The sequence below is a fragment of the Neoarius graeffei genome, chromosome 7 (assembly GCF_027579695.1).
Source record: "Neoarius graeffei isolate fNeoGra1 chromosome 7, fNeoGra1.pri, whole genome shotgun sequence".
NCBI classification, from domain to species: domain Eukaryota; kingdom Metazoa; phylum Chordata; class Actinopteri; order Siluriformes; family Ariidae; genus Neoarius; species Neoarius graeffei.
In genome coordinates, this window is record NC_083575.1 from 63397887 (window position 1) to 63414122 (window position 16236).

The following is a 16236-nucleotide window of genomic DNA, read 5'->3' on the forward strand; positions in this document are numbered from 1 at the left end:
ACAGCTGACATCTCTGCCTGCATCTCCTGCTCCTGATCCAGTTCCTGCTCCTGATCCAGCTCCCACTCCTGCTCCAGTGCCTCCTGCAATGCTGCCTTCTTCACCTCGCGAACCCAGCCTTCCTGCACCACAGAGGTATGACGGCAAGCACAGTGAGTGCCGAGAGTTCCTTACCCAGTGTCAACTCACCTTTGAGCTTCAGCCTACCACCTACACTACGGATCGCCGCAAGATTGCCTTTGTGATCACCTTATTAGCTGGTAAGGCGCGAGCCTGGGCTACTGCTATCTGGCAAAGACAGGGACCTGAGTGCTTTGATTTCCAGCTGTTTTCTGAAGAGATGCTTCGGGTCTTCGATCAGGCAGACATCAGTACCGACGCAGCCCGAAAGCTCATGTCCATCCGGCAAGGAGGAAGCGTCGCAGATTACGCCATCTCGTTCCGAACACTCGCAGCAGTAAGTGGATGGAACGAGACTGCCCTGGTGTCAGCCTTCCACCATGGTCTGTCTGACCCCATCAAGGACGGTCTGGCCTCTATTGGATGCCCAAGTGACCTCGAAACCCTCATCTCACATGCTATTCGTCTGGACAACAGGATGAGAGAACGCCACCAAGCCTTGAGCCCCCCCAGCCTCCCTACCTCTACCTGGAGACCGTCTACCTCCTTCAGTGACTGTCCAGAACCCATGCAAGTGGGTCGTACTCGCCTCTCCGCATCTGAGAGGGAGCGCAGAAGGAGGGACAAGTGCTGCATCTACTGTGGCAAGCCTGGTCACTTCCGAGCATCATGTCCCGAACTCTTGGGAAAAGGACCGCCCCGTCCAGCCGAGGGAGGGTTGTGACGGGGCCTACCCTCTCTCCCGGACTCCCTGGTCAAGGAATCTACATCCCGGTCTCCATCTCCTGGGGTGAGTCTGTCCACTCTTGTCAAGCTTTGATAGACTCAGGGGCGGCTGGGAACTTTATGGATATTCACTTCGCCCAAAGCATCAATATTCCGACTGCACCTCTTGAAGTCCCACTGTCTGTGTCTGCCCTCGATGGCCAAGCGTTAGGTGATGGAAGAGTCACCCAAGTTACTTCTCCAGTTTTCCTCCAGTCTCAAGGTCACAAGGAAGAAATATCCCTGCACCTGATTCCTTCACCTGAGTTCCCAGTTATTCTAGGCCTTCCTTGGCTTACTCGCCACAACCCTCGCATAGACTGGGTAACAAGCCAGGTTGTGGAATGGGGCCCTGCATGCCATGCCTCTTGTCTGCTCTCTAGCTCTCCTGTGTCTCCTGCCGAGCCCCCTGATCTCACCGAGTTATCTCAAGTTCCCACAGAGTACTGGGATCTCAAGGAGGTATTCAGCAAGAGCAGGGCCGCCGTTCTTCCTCCGCACCGGGCCTACGACTGTGCCATCGACTTGCTCCCTGGGACTACCCCTCCTCGTGGCAGACTGTTTTCACTCTCTCAGCCAGAACGCAAGGCCATGGAGGAATACCTCAAAGATGCCCTGGTCTCTGGGTTTATTCGACCCTCCACTTCACCTGCTGGAGCCGGCTTCTTCTTTGTCGGCAAGAAGGATGGGGGGCTCCGACCATGTATTGATTACAGGGGCCTGAATAAGATCACTGTGCGCAACCGATATCCCCTTCCGCTGATGTCCACAGCTTTCGACCTGCTCCAAGGCGCCACCGTCTTCACCAAGTTGGACCTACGGAACGCATACCACCTCATCCGTATCCGACAGGGAGACGAGTGGAAGACTGCCTTTAACACCCCGTCTGGGCACTACGAATACCAGGTGATGCCCTTCGGACTCACCAACGCACCAGCTGTTTTTCAGGCCCTAATCAACGACGTCTTAAGGGACATGATTAACCTATACGTTTTTGTCTACCTCGACGACATCCTTATCTTTTCCAAGACCGTGCAGGAGCACCGCCACCATGTCCGCCAGGTTCTCCAGAGGCTGCTACAGAACAATCTGTTCGCCAAGGCCCAGAAATGCGAATTTCATGTTCCCGAGGTCTCCTTTCTGGGATTTATTGTACGGACAGGCCAACTCCAAATGGACCCTGCCAAGACCCTGGCCGTCCGGGACTGGCCTACTCCCAAGTCCGTTAAGGAGGTTCAGCGGTTCTTAGGATTCGCTAACTTCTACCGCAAGTTCATCAGGAACTTCAGTTCTGTGGCAGCACCCATGTCAGACCTCACCAAAGGGACAGGTGGATCTTATGGCTGGTCTCCTCAGGCAGAAAAGGCGTTCAAAGACCTCAAGGACCGCTTCTGCACGGCACCCATTCTGGTTCTCCCGGACACCTCCCAACCATTCATCGTGGAGGTGGACGCCTCGGACAGTGGTGTCGGCGCGGTGCTCTCTCAACGTTCGGAAGGAAAGCTGCACCCCTGCGCTTACTTCTCCCACCGCCTGAGTCCTGCTGAGTCCCGGTACGATGTGGGGGATCGAGAACTGCTAGCGGTCAAACTGGCCCTTGAGGAGTGGAGGCACTGGCTGGAGGGAGCACAACATCCATTCCTGGTTTGGACTGACCACAAGAACCTGGAGTACCTCCAGCAAGCCAAGAGACTGAACCCTCGACAGGCTAGGTGGGCCCTGTTTTTCAGTCGGTTTGACTTCACCCTCTCATACCGCCCCGGCTCCAAGAACACCAAACCTGACGCACTGTCCAGACTGTTCTCTGCCACTAACAGGGAGAATGAAGTCGGGCCTATTATCCCTGTGTCCCGGATTGTGGCCCCTGTCCGCTGGGATATTGAGGAGGCTGTCCGACGAGCCCAACGCCAGGACCCCGGTCCTGGGACGGGGCCACCAGGCCTCTTGTACGTCCCACATCAAGCCCGGGCCAAGGTTCTCCAGTGGGGTCACTCTTCCCCTCTCACCGCCCACCCGGGAGCTCGGAGGACCCTGGACTTCCTGAAAAGACGCTTCTGGTGGCCTAACATGGAGAAGGAAGTAAGGTCATTTGTCCTGTCCTGTGAGGTTTGCACCAGAACCAAGAACCCACGACAGCGTCCCCAGGGTCTCCTGCATCCTCTGACCATTCCCCGGCGTCCCTGGTCCCACGTGGCAGTCGACTTTATCACGGGTCTCCCTGAGTCACAAGGTAACACGGTCATTTTGGTCTTAGTTGACAGATTCTCCAAGGCCTGCCGCTTCATACCACTGTGCAAACTCTCCTCTGCTCTTGAAACTGCGAAACTTTTGTTTAATCATGTCTTCCGAGTCTTTGGTCTTCCACAGGACATCGTCTCAGACCGAGGGCCCCAGTTCTCCTCCCGAGTGTGGCACGGGTTCTGCAAGGTCATCGGAGCCACTGCCAGCCTCTCCTCTGGGTTTCACCCACAGTCCAATGGTCAGACGGAGAGGCTCAACCAGGACCTGGAAACCACCCTGCGAGGCCTGGCTATGGATAACCCGACATCGTGGAGCACCTGGCTGCCATGGGCGGAGTACGCCCACAACACCCTGCAGTCATCGGCCACCAAGCTGTCGCCATTCCAGTGCCAATTCGGGTTCCAGCCACCTCTGTTCCCGGACCAGGAGGAGGACGCGGGGGTGCCCTCGGTCAACCAATATGTGAGACGGTGTCGCAAGACCTGGAGCAAGGTCAGGAAGACCCTCATACAGACCTCCAGAACCAACCAGACTCAGGCCAACCGCCATAGAAGACCTGCACACGCTTTCCGCCCTGGGCAGCGTGTTTGGCTGTCCACTAAGGACCTTCCACTGCGGGTGGAGAACCGCAAGCTTGCTCCTCGCTACATTGGCCCCTTCAAGGTGGTGCGCAGGGTGAACCCTGTCTCCTACCGGCTCCAGTTGCCCCGGACTCTGAGGATCAACCCCACTTTCCATGTTTCCCTGTTACGGCCCGTACTGACGTCTACGTATGCCCCTGCCCCTAGGAACCCCCCACCCCCCCGCATCTTCCAGGGGCAGACTGTGTTCACTGTGAATCGCCTGCTTGACTCCCGCCGGGTCCGCGGCGGGTTACAATATCTGGTGGACTGGGAGGGCTATGGTCCTGAGGAGCGCTGCTGGGTTCCTGCTCGGGATGTCCTTGATAAAGAACTATGTCGGGACTTCCATTCGGCCCATCCGGATCGCCCTGGGAACGTCAGGAGACGCTCCTAGAGGGGGGGGTCCTGTTAGGACTAGGACTGTTTTGGCCTCTAGAGGCCGCTGTTATTTCCTTTTCATGTCGTGTTTATTTTGGCCTCTAGAGGCCGCCACTGTTCCTGTGTTTTGTGTTTGTGTTAATTGCCTAATTATCTTCACCTGTGTCCTTAATTAGTTTGTCTATTTATACCCCTGAGTTCAGTCCTCTTGTCACGGAGTCTTTGTGCTGTTATGTTTATCTCCAGTTTCCTTTGTACTGTGTTTTTTGATCTTCTTAGCTTTTGAATTTTTGCACTTTGCTTTTCTTTTGGATTATACTCTTTGGTTTTTTTTTGTCTTTTGTTTTGCCCTGTATATAGTGTATATAGTTTAAATAAACCTTTTGATTCTTTTTCTACTTCCGCCTCACGCCTCTGCATTTGAGTCATCCCCCTGGTGGCCTAGTGGGGGTTTGCTGGATTATCACACCAACGAACCAGGTTCGAATCCCAGCAAAACCCTAACACTACCAGGGAGGATGAGAGAGAGGAAAGAGAGGCTACCAAAGAGGATGAGAGAGAGGAAAGAGAGGTTATCAGTGAGAGAGAAGGAGGAGAGAGAGAAAGCCAAATTGATGCAGGAGGAGGGAGTCCATCCCTCAGAGTAGAGAAACAGTCAGAGGCTACCAGTGAGAGAGAAGAGGGTGAGAGAGAAAGTCACAGTGGAGTGGAAGGGGCTCATTTCCCTGATTACCTTGATCCTGCCTTATGGCCAGCAAACATGGGAGACACTGACAGAGTAAATGTTGTGCGTGTGATGGCGAAACGAGCACCGTTTTCAGAGATGGCAAAAGACTTGCCAGCAGATGCAGAAGGGAGGGTATTTCCCCACTATTTAACATATTCCACCTCTCACAATGGACGGGAAAAAATTGAAAGGGACTGGATAGTCTACAGCAGGACAAAGAGGGCCTTATTTTGCCTACCATGTTTACTGTTCTCCCATGAAGTACAGAAAAGGTCAACAAGTGCACTAAATTCAACAGAAGGGATGCACATTTCTAATGTGAAATACAAAAAATTGTACGAAAGATTTCCAGAACATGAGAGAAATGTTGCACACAAACATTGTTATTGGAAGTGGAAAAACCTGCAACATTCTGTTTTGCATGCAGCTGGGATTGATTGTGAACAACAAAAATTGCTGGAGACAGAAATTGAAAAAAACAAAGTACTACTGAAGCGACTGCTGGATGTGACCCTGTACTTGGCTTCCAGAAATCTGCCATTCAGGGGCAGCACATGCACCATCGATGAGCCAGATAATGGTAATTTCCTCGGCCTAATTGAGCTGTTATCGAGGTATGACAGTGTCCTAAAGGATCACGTCAAAACCATCAGACAGAATCTGCTACAGGGGAAAAGGCTCCAAGCACATTACCTCTCACCGTCCAGCCAAAATGAGTTCATTGAAATTTGTGCACAACGTGTCCTTAACACCATTTTGAAGGAAAGGGAGGAAACATCCTTTTACTCAATAATTTGTGATGCAACCCCAGACATCTCCAACCTGGAGCAAAATGTCCTTTTACTGAGGTATGTCAACCAAACTGAAGGTGAATGGGAAATAAATGAACGTTTCCTGGAATTCAAAGATTTCTCAAAGAAGACTGGCGAGGAAATAGCCAGAATGATGGAAGAAACACTTGCTCAACATGGTGTAGATATAGCTGATTGCAGGGGTCAGTGTTATGACAATGGGTCAAATATGGCAGGAAAGGTGAAAGGGGTACAAGCACGCATACTTAGTAAAAACCCCTTGGCCAAATTTTCACGATGTGCATCTCACACCTTGAACTTGGTTGGTGTTCATGCTGCCAGAGCCTGCCCAGAAGTGGACCTTTTCTTTGGATTTATCAATCAGCTATACAAGCTGTTCAGTGGCAGCCCTCATCGTTGGGAAATCCTGCAGAAAGTTTTAGGATGTTCTCTTCACATGTTATCAGACACGCGATGGAGTGCCCGGATTGAAGCTGTGCGCCCAGTGGCAAAGCATTTGTCTGGTGTGATAAAGGCACTAGACACACTGATTTCAGCAGGAAATCTGAGCAATGAAACAAAAGCTGAAGCACATGGGCTGAAAACATATTTTCAGTCATTTAATGCTGTCTTGCTCCTCACAATTTGGGTGAAGGTGCTGCAATGTATTGAGGACAGAAATATCATAAGCCAGTCCTCAGCCATCTCACTCGATGTCCAAGCATCCAATATTAAAGAGTTAGAGGGGGAGATTGCCTACATGCGTTCCTGTTGGGAAAATTTTCTGAAAGAGGCAACTGTTGTTGCCACATCCTTGGGCATCAGTGCCAACATTGAAATGAGGGTGAGAAAGAGGAAGCGCTTCTTTGATGAGGTAGAAGAGCAAGAGACCGAGGTGCAAAGTCCAGAGAACCTCTTCCGAGACAGGGTGTTTCATGCTACAATGGACAGCATAATGTCCCAATTACAAACAAGATTTTCATCAATGCAGCAGATATGTGGGGAATTCTGTGTCCTATGGAAATTCAGAGATATGCCAGAGGAGAGCATCAGTGAAGCATGCACAATGCTCTCTGAGAAATACAAGAGTGACCTGACAGAGTCCCTTGAGGACCAGATCCAGCACATTAAAAAGATATATAGCGCAACATTCCAAGAAAATCTTCAACCCCTGGATCTACTGAATGCCATACACAAAATGGGGCTACAGAGCATCTATGGGGACTTCTGCATCTTGTTGAGGATCTTCCTGTCCCTGCCTGTGACTGTGGCTGGAGGTGAGCGTGCCTTTAGTAAAATGAAGCTCATAAAGAACTACCTGCGCTCAAACATGTCACAGAAGAGGCTCAATGGGCTGGCTATGCTCTCTATAGAGCGCGAACTTGCAAAGAAGCTGGACTTCAATGACCTTATTGACAACTTTGCCACAGCAAAAGTCCGGCGCATTGCATTTCGCACCTGAATAGTTGCAGACTAAGGAAATGTTCAAACTGTAAATATGTTGAAATGTTGAAATAAAATGGTTGACTGTTATAATGGGCTTGGAATACCTGTTATTTAAGGGTTGGAGTGAATGGAGACTGTGAAAAGAGGGGTTGGGTGTGGGTGGTTGCTGTGTGGCGATGTGCGTGCGCACGTATGTGTGTGTGTGTGGGTGGGGGGGGGCACTCAGATTATTTGGGGGGGGGGGGGGGGCACTCAGATTATTTTGTCCCGGGCCCAGCTAAAGCTGTCAACGGCCCTGTTCCAAATAATGCAGGTTTTGCACCAAACAGGTCCCATACTAGGTCTCAGTAACAGAACAATTCATAATAGGAAGCCCAAACGGGGCAAAGGCAAATACACAGAAGATTTTATATGACAGACAAGATTCCAGACACTGAGAGCAGCAAAAGGAGCACTAAGAAACTAGGCACAGTTTCAAAATAACAGTAAAAAGATCTCAAACTCAAGGCTAACATTCTCAGGAGCACAGGAGAACTCAGCAAGGAGCACAAATCTAGGCATACAATATATACCAGCCATCCATTATCTGTAACTAGACAGGGACACTCTAACGAGTGCAAACCCCGCCTTTTCCCTATTAAAATACATTGGGCGAAAATTTCGAAGTTCTGCCATGACCTTGACCTTTGACCTCCAAAATTTAATGGTTTCCTTCCTGGGTGATTGGCAACACATGTACAAAATTTGGTCCAAATCGATCCATTGGTTCTTGAGATATCTTGCAGACACACACACAGACAGATACACACACACACACAGACTGACGCAGGTGAAAATAATAACCCCTCCGACTACTGTCGGCGGGGTTAACTAGACTAACAGGCAAGCTGGAACCTATCCTAGCTGACTATAGGCAAGAGGCAGGGTACACCCTGGACAAGTCACCATGTCATCACAGGGCTGACAAATAGAGACAAACAGCCATTCCCACCTACAGCCAATTTAAATCCACCAATTAGCCTAACTTGCATGTCTTTGGACTGTGGGGGGAAACCAGAGCAAACCCAGGCAGCCACAGGGAGAACATGCAAATCCACAGAAAGACCCCCATCAGCCACTAGGCTCAAACTCAGGCCATTCTTACTGTGAGGCAACAGTGCTAACCACTACACCATCATGTTGCCCACACAATATATACCTCCATGCTAACTAGACACAGGTGTCAGCAATTAACAAAATAGACACAAATGAAGGCACTAACATACAATGAGAAAACAAAATGGGTACATCTAGCGGTGGAAGAAAGGTACTGCAATGTAAAAAAAAAAAAAGTCCTAAATCCTGACAACTGTCCCCTTTTGTATGCATAAAAAACTATAAACTGGGTACCTCTTGAGTTGGGAGAAGCCTGAGGCCAATGGAAAGTACTTCCTCCTGAAGGGATACAGCCTGCTGTATGAGTGAGATAGCATCAAGCAAGTACTGCTGTTTCTCTTCTTTCACAGATGTGAGCATTGCCAGCATTCTTCATGAAATTGAAAAAGAAAAAACAAGTTAGTAAAGCCAGACTAAATTCAGCTTTTCTGAATTATTTAAAAAGTGCATCTGGGGGGGGGGAAGAAATTCAGATTCTACATCATTTTAATCTAAGAGGTGAAATGTTTTTGCAGTATGGGTTAGGGAAGAGAAACCCCACTCTATTTGATGATCCCTGAGCTTCATTCAAAGAGCTTAAATGACCATTAAAATGTTCAAAGGTGTGTGTGTTTTACCTCAGAGTGTTTGCCTGCTCTAGGGTTGTCTCTGCAGCATGAGTTTTGTAGCCATGTTGACATAATTGTGCAGCACTGTCTTTCAGAGCATCACACACTGCATTCAGCTTATTCACTGTCTCAGCGCCAACACTGTGATCAGGACAAGCGGCCCTCAGAGACCGGCGACACAGAACAGCACCTCTGTGAGAGAACATACTCAGCATAATGCAAATTTTGCAGTTGCACATATTATGTGAATTTGAGTAAGACACAGAAAGTCAGTGTTACTTTTTTAAAGGTCCCATGGCATGAAATTTTCACTTTCTGAGGTTTTTTAACATTAAAATGAGTTCCTCTGACCATCTTAAGTCACCCCAGTGGCTAGAAATTTCATAATGTGTAAACCAAACTATGCCCAACATTTGAGAATGGCACGTCAAAACGCCGCGTTGATAAACTCTTCCCTTTACTACGTCAGCAAGGGAGATGATCCCCACGCCCCCCCTCTGGATTCCCACCCACTGTATGAATTGCCCGCCCAGTTGTAGTGAGGAGACCATAGAGGACACAACAACATGGCATCACCTAAGCAAGCGAAACATGGAAATTGTGCTGTACATGGATGTGACAACACAGAAAAGAGTCTGTTTTTACTGCCGACGGGAGAGCCCCTGAAGACGCAGTGGCTTAATTTTATTTACTTCAATAATACGCCGTCGAGTCTACCTAAGACGGTGTATGTTTGTCGGAAGCATTTTCCTGAGGAATGTTTCCACAACTTGGGACAGTACAGGGCAGGTTTTGCACATCAACTGTCACTGAAACCTGGGTCCGTACCAAGCATCCCTGCCGCATCAGCCACAAACAGCGAACAAGTAAGTGTGTAACTGTTAAGTCGTTTTGCCGTGTTTTAAAATTGGTGCCACGTTAGCTTTGCAATGGCTACATTAGCTGTGCAGCTAACTGCTTCCTGCAGTTAGTCAGGTACTCTGCGCTACAAAACCAAAAAGCATGCAGCATGCTCTGTTAAACTGAGTTTAGTCTGGAAATTGACTGTAACTTATGAGCTTATGTTTTGCCGTGTTTTAAAATCGGTGCCATGTTAGCCTTGCAATGGCTACATTAGCTGTGCAGCTAACCGCTTCCTGCAGTTAGCCAGGTACTCTGCACTATAAAACCAAAAAGCATGCAGCATGCTCTGTTATAATAGCCAATCAAAACAGTTTTTACAAAGACACCCACATTCTTTTTTTAAGTCACTCGTTCATTTTATTTGTTTGTTCAGTAAAAACCCAAACATTTGTTGAATTTATTTTATTTCCTTTCGTCGCACCTTAATGACGTCAGCGCGCGGTATTTTTCCCTTCGCGGTTTGTTCCTTCTCTCTCGCCATAGTAAGACACCCACATCCGCTTGTTCTGACCCACTGGAGGTAGCGTCACAGTGCTGTTAGCCAATCAGAGGTAACACGTTTACGTCATGAATATTAATGATAAGACCCGCCCCCACCCTCTACCCTTCCCTGCCTCCTGCTTCTCATTAGCAAAACGACGCACTGGGAAAAGCGCTGAAATGGGGCTTTCTCCCAGGAGGCTATATCTACGTGCCGAGGGTTCATTTCGAGAAAGGCTGTGGATATAACATCCGGAAGCCTCCACGAGCCCGTTTAAAGCATCAACAAACCACCATGCCATGGGTCCTTTAAATAAATGCTACAGTACACATACATATTTGAACCCTTACGTGGCCTGCAGTGATGCAACGTAGAACTGGAGGACTGGAGCTCGATTCGGTCTTTTCTCCAGAGCAGACCTAAAGACTCTGATGGCTGTGTCTGTGATCTGACACACCTGTAGGGCAGAAACAGAGCAAAATTTACTTCCAAAACATGATGTGTCAACAAACAACCACAAGATTCCAAAGCAATAACTGATTTTGCCCTTTTCACCATGCCCTCTTGCACCAGTACAGATCCATCAAATGTAAATTAGACAGCATTTTCAGCAACTCTGCACTGGTGAGACTCTTCAATCCATTTGGAACCAAAGATATGGCTAGGAAGTTATTTATTTGGACCCTGGACAGAATATTAAGAAACTCAGCAAGTTTGTACCGCTGCCAGAGTGATGTGTGGGAAAGTTGCTTTGTAGTGATGTTCATTGTTCAATGCATTATATAAATAAAATGTAACTGATTTTAAATTATATTGTAAAATTGTTCTTAGTGTTACAGTTTACATAATTGATTTAAAAAGTACACACACATATATACACAATATATATCAGGATTCTAACTAGACCAAAATATCAGCGTAGTGGCACTGGTCATAACGGCGGGGGTTCAAGGGCTGCCTTAGGCACCCAAAAGCTCACAGGTTCTACATGCCCAGAGATGCAGACCTAGTGCATTTCCTGGCATCTGCAGGCCTCCCTGAAAGTCACTATTTTTTGGTAATATTAATGAGATTTTTTTTTTTGCCAAAAGTTGCTGTGATTCTTCAATCAAAAACACTTATAATTAATATTCATTTGAATATTAATTATAAATTAATTATATATTGGTGACATATTTATGGAATAAGAATAAAACAACCAGTTGATGTTCACCAAGTGTCAGCTTTATTTTCAGATTCAGCCATTCAATTATAATACATGACTATTCAGATCTAACTCATATCTATGCAGCGTTTTTTCATTGATGCCCAATAATCAGCAGCAGCTCCAAAGTTGAAGCTTCCCCTACCGACCATTACGCTGACAGTTTCAATGCACCGTGTTGCGTCACAAAAAAGAAATTGCTGGGGACCGGCACGTATTATGTGCATGGCATGTAAGCGCCTCTTAACACGAATGGCACTTTACTGCAAACACAGCATAAGGAAGGAGGTAAACCGGACTAGCATGATCAGTGACAATCTCCACATGGAACTACTTGGTCAGCTATGCACTGGGTGCTTACGTGGACAGGGAGTGGAGTATGTCTGTATATAGAACATTCGCATTGTGGTGTGCTGTCACTGCCGCATGGTAATAAGAGAAAATTAAACAAAAGACCACATTTTCAAGATTGGCAAGTCTTTTTATTAGTGTAGCTGCAACTTTTATAGGTGTGTCGGCAATGTTGTGGGCATAGCGGTAAGGAAACTGTATCAGCCCAATATGCTGAAAAAGGCCTAGATCATGCCCTGATTATTTATATATATATATATATATATATATATATATATATATATATATATATATATATATATATATATAAAAAAAAAATCAGGGCATGATCTAGGCCTTTTTCATATATATATATGTGTATATGTGTGTGTGTGTGTGTGTGTGTGTGAGATAACTACTCACAAGAAAATAACTTGTTTGATATTCATTTAAGTCAAAAGAATGAAATCATTCATAACTATTGATTAAATAAGTATAGGCTACTATACATTCACAGATTAAGTGGTCCAGCTGATGTTTTTCACCCAGTAGAGGATGCTTCAATTTTAGCCTCCAGGTTTACCTGGATTTCTCAAAAACTGAAGCTGGGACAGGAAGCCAATTTCAGACCAGTAAATAAATCAAAACATTTACTTAATTTTACATAATACTTAATATCACATTTTCTTGGGAGGCAAAAATGCTGGCTAGGTTTAAAATTAAAGCAGGATGTGTAATTTGTTAATTTAGCCTGCCCTATCATCATAACACTATTGGATATGCAGAAATTAAAGAAGCGAACCTGTGTGTAAATGTCTCCCTCAAGCTGTGCTGTGGTGTTCAAGAGGCTCTGAATGAGGTTGTACCAGAAGTCCTCATCCCCACCAATCTCTTGAGCCTGTTCCAATAAAGTAAGAGCCTGTCCATGCTGCTGCTCCTGACTGGCCAAAGCAGCCAATAGGTAAAAACTCTTAGCCAGTGTGGTTTGGTCTCCAATTTCCTGGGACACACAGAAGATTTTATTCATAATGTACTATCCATCCTTCCATCCATTATCTGTAGCCACTTATCCTGTTCTACAGGGTCGCAGGCAAGCTGGAGCCTATCCCAGCCGACTATGGGCGAGAGGCGGGATACACCCTGGGCAAGTCGCCAGGTTATTGCAGGGTTAACACCGAGACAAACAACCATTCACACCTATGGTAAATTTAGAGCCACCAATTAACCTAACCTGCATGTCTTTGGACTGTGGGGGAAACCGGTGCACCCGGAGGAAACCCACACAGACACGGGGAGAACATGCAAACTCCACACAGAAAGGCCCTCGCCGGCCACTGGGCTTGAACCCAGGACCTTCTTGCTGTGAGGCGACAGTGCTAACCAATACACCACCGTGCTGCCCCATATGTAATTTACTAATATAGAGGAAACATGCAACCAGTTGGCTGCCGCTTAACTTGACTGGCTGACATAATTATCACTCATGACGTTTGTGAGTGTTCTCTCTCACCTTGGCCACCATATGAGCCTCAGCTAACAGAATTCTAGCAGGCTGGTACAGGCCCATACTGATGCACACAGCAGCTTTGTCCAGCCACAACTCCTGCACAGAGCATCCACTTAGTCTCTTCCAGCACATGCTGTCTTCAGCTACACCCCACACACTGCTGCGAAGTGTTGTCTAAGGAGTCAAGACATGCTAATTATTAGCTTCCATATAAATATCACAGAAAATCAGTGACAACAAAAGGAAACTGTTTTAAGCTTTAATACCCTTAACAAACTAACCTCCTGTGTCTTGCTGACTTGAGCCTCTGTACGAGGTCCTGTTCTTTCCCTTTCGAGAGCAACTGTCTTTCGACATCTAAAAGGGCATAAAATATTGGCAGTTAACATACAGAAAAAATATGACAAATTACGCAAGGCTATCCACACAGTTTCATGAAATTAAAGTAGTGGATAATTGCTAACAAACAGTCTTGATAACAGAAAATAAGAGACCAGGCAAAAACAGAATGGTGTATCTCCCTCCAAGTATCCTATAATTATTCAAATGAAGAAGAAGCTTGTCACATATACAGTGTCTTGCAAAAGTATTCCATCCCCTTGGTGTTTGTCCTGTTTTGTCGCATTACAAGCTGGAATTAAAATGGATTTTTGGGGGGTTAGCACAATTTGATTTACACAACATGCCCACAACTTTAAAGGTGAAAATTGCTGTTTTATTGTGAGACAAACAATAATTAAAATGCAAAACAAAAATCTGGAGTGTGCATAGGTATTTCCCCCCCAAAGTCAGTACTTTCTAGAGCTACATTTTGCTGCAATTACAGCTGCAAGTCTCTTGAGGTATGTCTCTATTAGCTTAACACATCTAGCCACTGGGATTTTTGCCCATTCCTCAAGACAAAACCGCTTCAACTCCTTCAAGTTAGATGGGTTGCGTTGGTGTACAGCAATCTTCAAGTTGTGCCACAGATTCTCAATTGGATTGAGGTCTGGGCTTTGACTAGGCCATTCCAAGACATTTAAATGTTTCCCTTTAAACCACTCCATTGTAGCTTCAGCAGTACAGTATGTTTAGGGTCAATGTCCTGTTGGAACATGAACCTTCGGCCCAGTCTCAAACCTCTGGCTGACTCAAACAGGTTTTCATCTAGAATTGCCCTGTATTTAGTGCCATCCATTTTTCCTTCAGTCCTAACCAGCTTTCCTGTCCCTGCAGATGAAAAACATCCCCACAGCATGATGCTGCCACCACCATACTTCACTGTAGGAATGGTGTTCTCAGAGTGTTGGGTTTGCGCCACACATGGCGTTTCCCATGATGGCCAAAAAGATCAATTTTAGTCTCATTTGACCAGAAAAATCTTCTTCCATGTGTTTGGGGAGTCTGCCACACGTTGGGCAAACTCCAAATGTGTTTTCTTAAGCAAGGACTTTTTTTTCTGGCCGCGCTTCCATAAAGCCCTAATCTGTAGAGCATACAGCTTAAAGTGGTCTTATGGACAGATATTCCCATCTCCGCTGTGGATCTTTGCAGCTCCTTCAGTGTTATATTTGGTGTCTTTGTTGCATCTTTGATTAATGCCCTCCTTGCCTGGTTTGTGAGTTTTGGTGGGTGGCCTTCTCTTGTCAGGTTTGTAGTGGTACTATATTCTTTTCATTTTGCTATAATGGATTTAATGGTGCTCCCTGGGATATTCAAAGTTTGGGATATTTTTTATAACCCAACCCTGATTTATACTTCTCCACGACTTTGTCTCTGACCTGTTTGGCATGCTCCTTGGCTTTCATGTTGCTTGCTTAGTAGTGTTGCAGAGTCAGGGTCCTTCCAGAAGAGGTTGATTTATACAGACATCGTGTGACAGATCATGTGACACTTTGATTGCACACAGGTGGATCTTAACCAACTAATTATGTGACTTATGAAGTGAATTGGCTGGACCAGCTTTTATTCAGGGGTTTCATACGAAAGGGGATCAATACCTATGCACACTCCAGATTTCTGTTTCTTCATCTTAATTGCTTGTGTCACAATAAAACACAATTTGCACCTTTGAACTGTAGGCATGTTGTTTAAATCAAATGGCGCTAACCCCCCCCAAGATCCATTTTAATTCCATCTTGTAATGCAACAAAATAGGACAAACACCAAGGGGGATGAATACTTTTGCAAGACACTGTATATTAAGCACAGTGAAATTCTTTTCTTTGCATATCCCAGCTGGATAAGAAGTTGGGGTGAGACCCAACTTCTTTACACGCAGGGTCTGACCCAAAATTGTGTTATGGCCACATGGAGAAAAGCATTACATCACTTTGATTTTGTCACCTTGTTTTAAAAGTTTTCCACAGTGTAGGTTGTAATTAATTCCTTTCCACTGAACGTGAATTTTTATTTTCCTTTAATAGCACGCTAATGAAGGCAAAATACTAAAAAGTAAGGCGCTAGCCTAAACCACTAATTATGCTAGTTGTCATGACTACACGGAATCTGGAGTACTGATTTAGACCTGTGATTACAATTAAAATAGGAGAAAAACACTTGCCTTTCATTCAAAAGTAATTTCAACAGTCGACCAGTCGATATGTTTAAAATATTTTCAAACTATCATGCTGAGCCGTACTGCATGGCTTACAAAATTTTAGGAAAGTTCATCCAGTTGACATTGTTGGATGACTAAGAGTCTCTAACTATACACCTACGGTGTTGCTTGAAAGTTTGTAAACCCTTTAGAATTTTCTATATTTTTGCATAATATGACTTAAAACATCAGATTTTCACACAAGTCCTAAAAGTAGATAAAGAGAACCCAGTTAAACAAATGAGACAAAAATATTATACTTGGTCATTTATTTATTGAGGAAAATGATCCAATATTGCATATCTGTGAGTGGCAAAAGTATGTGAACCTCGAGGATTAGCAGTTAATTTGAAGGTGAAATTAGAGTCAGGTGTTT

General features: G+C 45.9%; 1 protein-coding gene across 1 annotated transcript in view; it reads right to left on the reverse strand.

Annotated features, from left to right (window-relative positions):
• The window catches only part of LOC132888892 (cilia- and flagella-associated protein 46), a 251873-nt gene that overhangs the window by 115104 nt on the left and 120533 nt on the right, over positions 1-16236 (reverse strand). The window contains exons 34-39 of the mRNA XM_060924987.1: positions 13561-13636; positions 13283-13453; positions 12575-12772; positions 10589-10695; positions 8864-9046; positions 8481-8616 (exon numbers count right to left, since the gene is read on the reverse strand). Of these exons, the coding sequence (XP_060780970.1) occupies positions 8481-8616; positions 8864-9046; positions 10589-10695; positions 12575-12772; positions 13283-13453; positions 13561-13636 (871 nt within the window). The remainder of the gene's footprint in view (positions 1-8480; positions 8617-8863; positions 9047-10588; positions 10696-12574; positions 12773-13282; positions 13454-13560; positions 13637-16236) is intronic.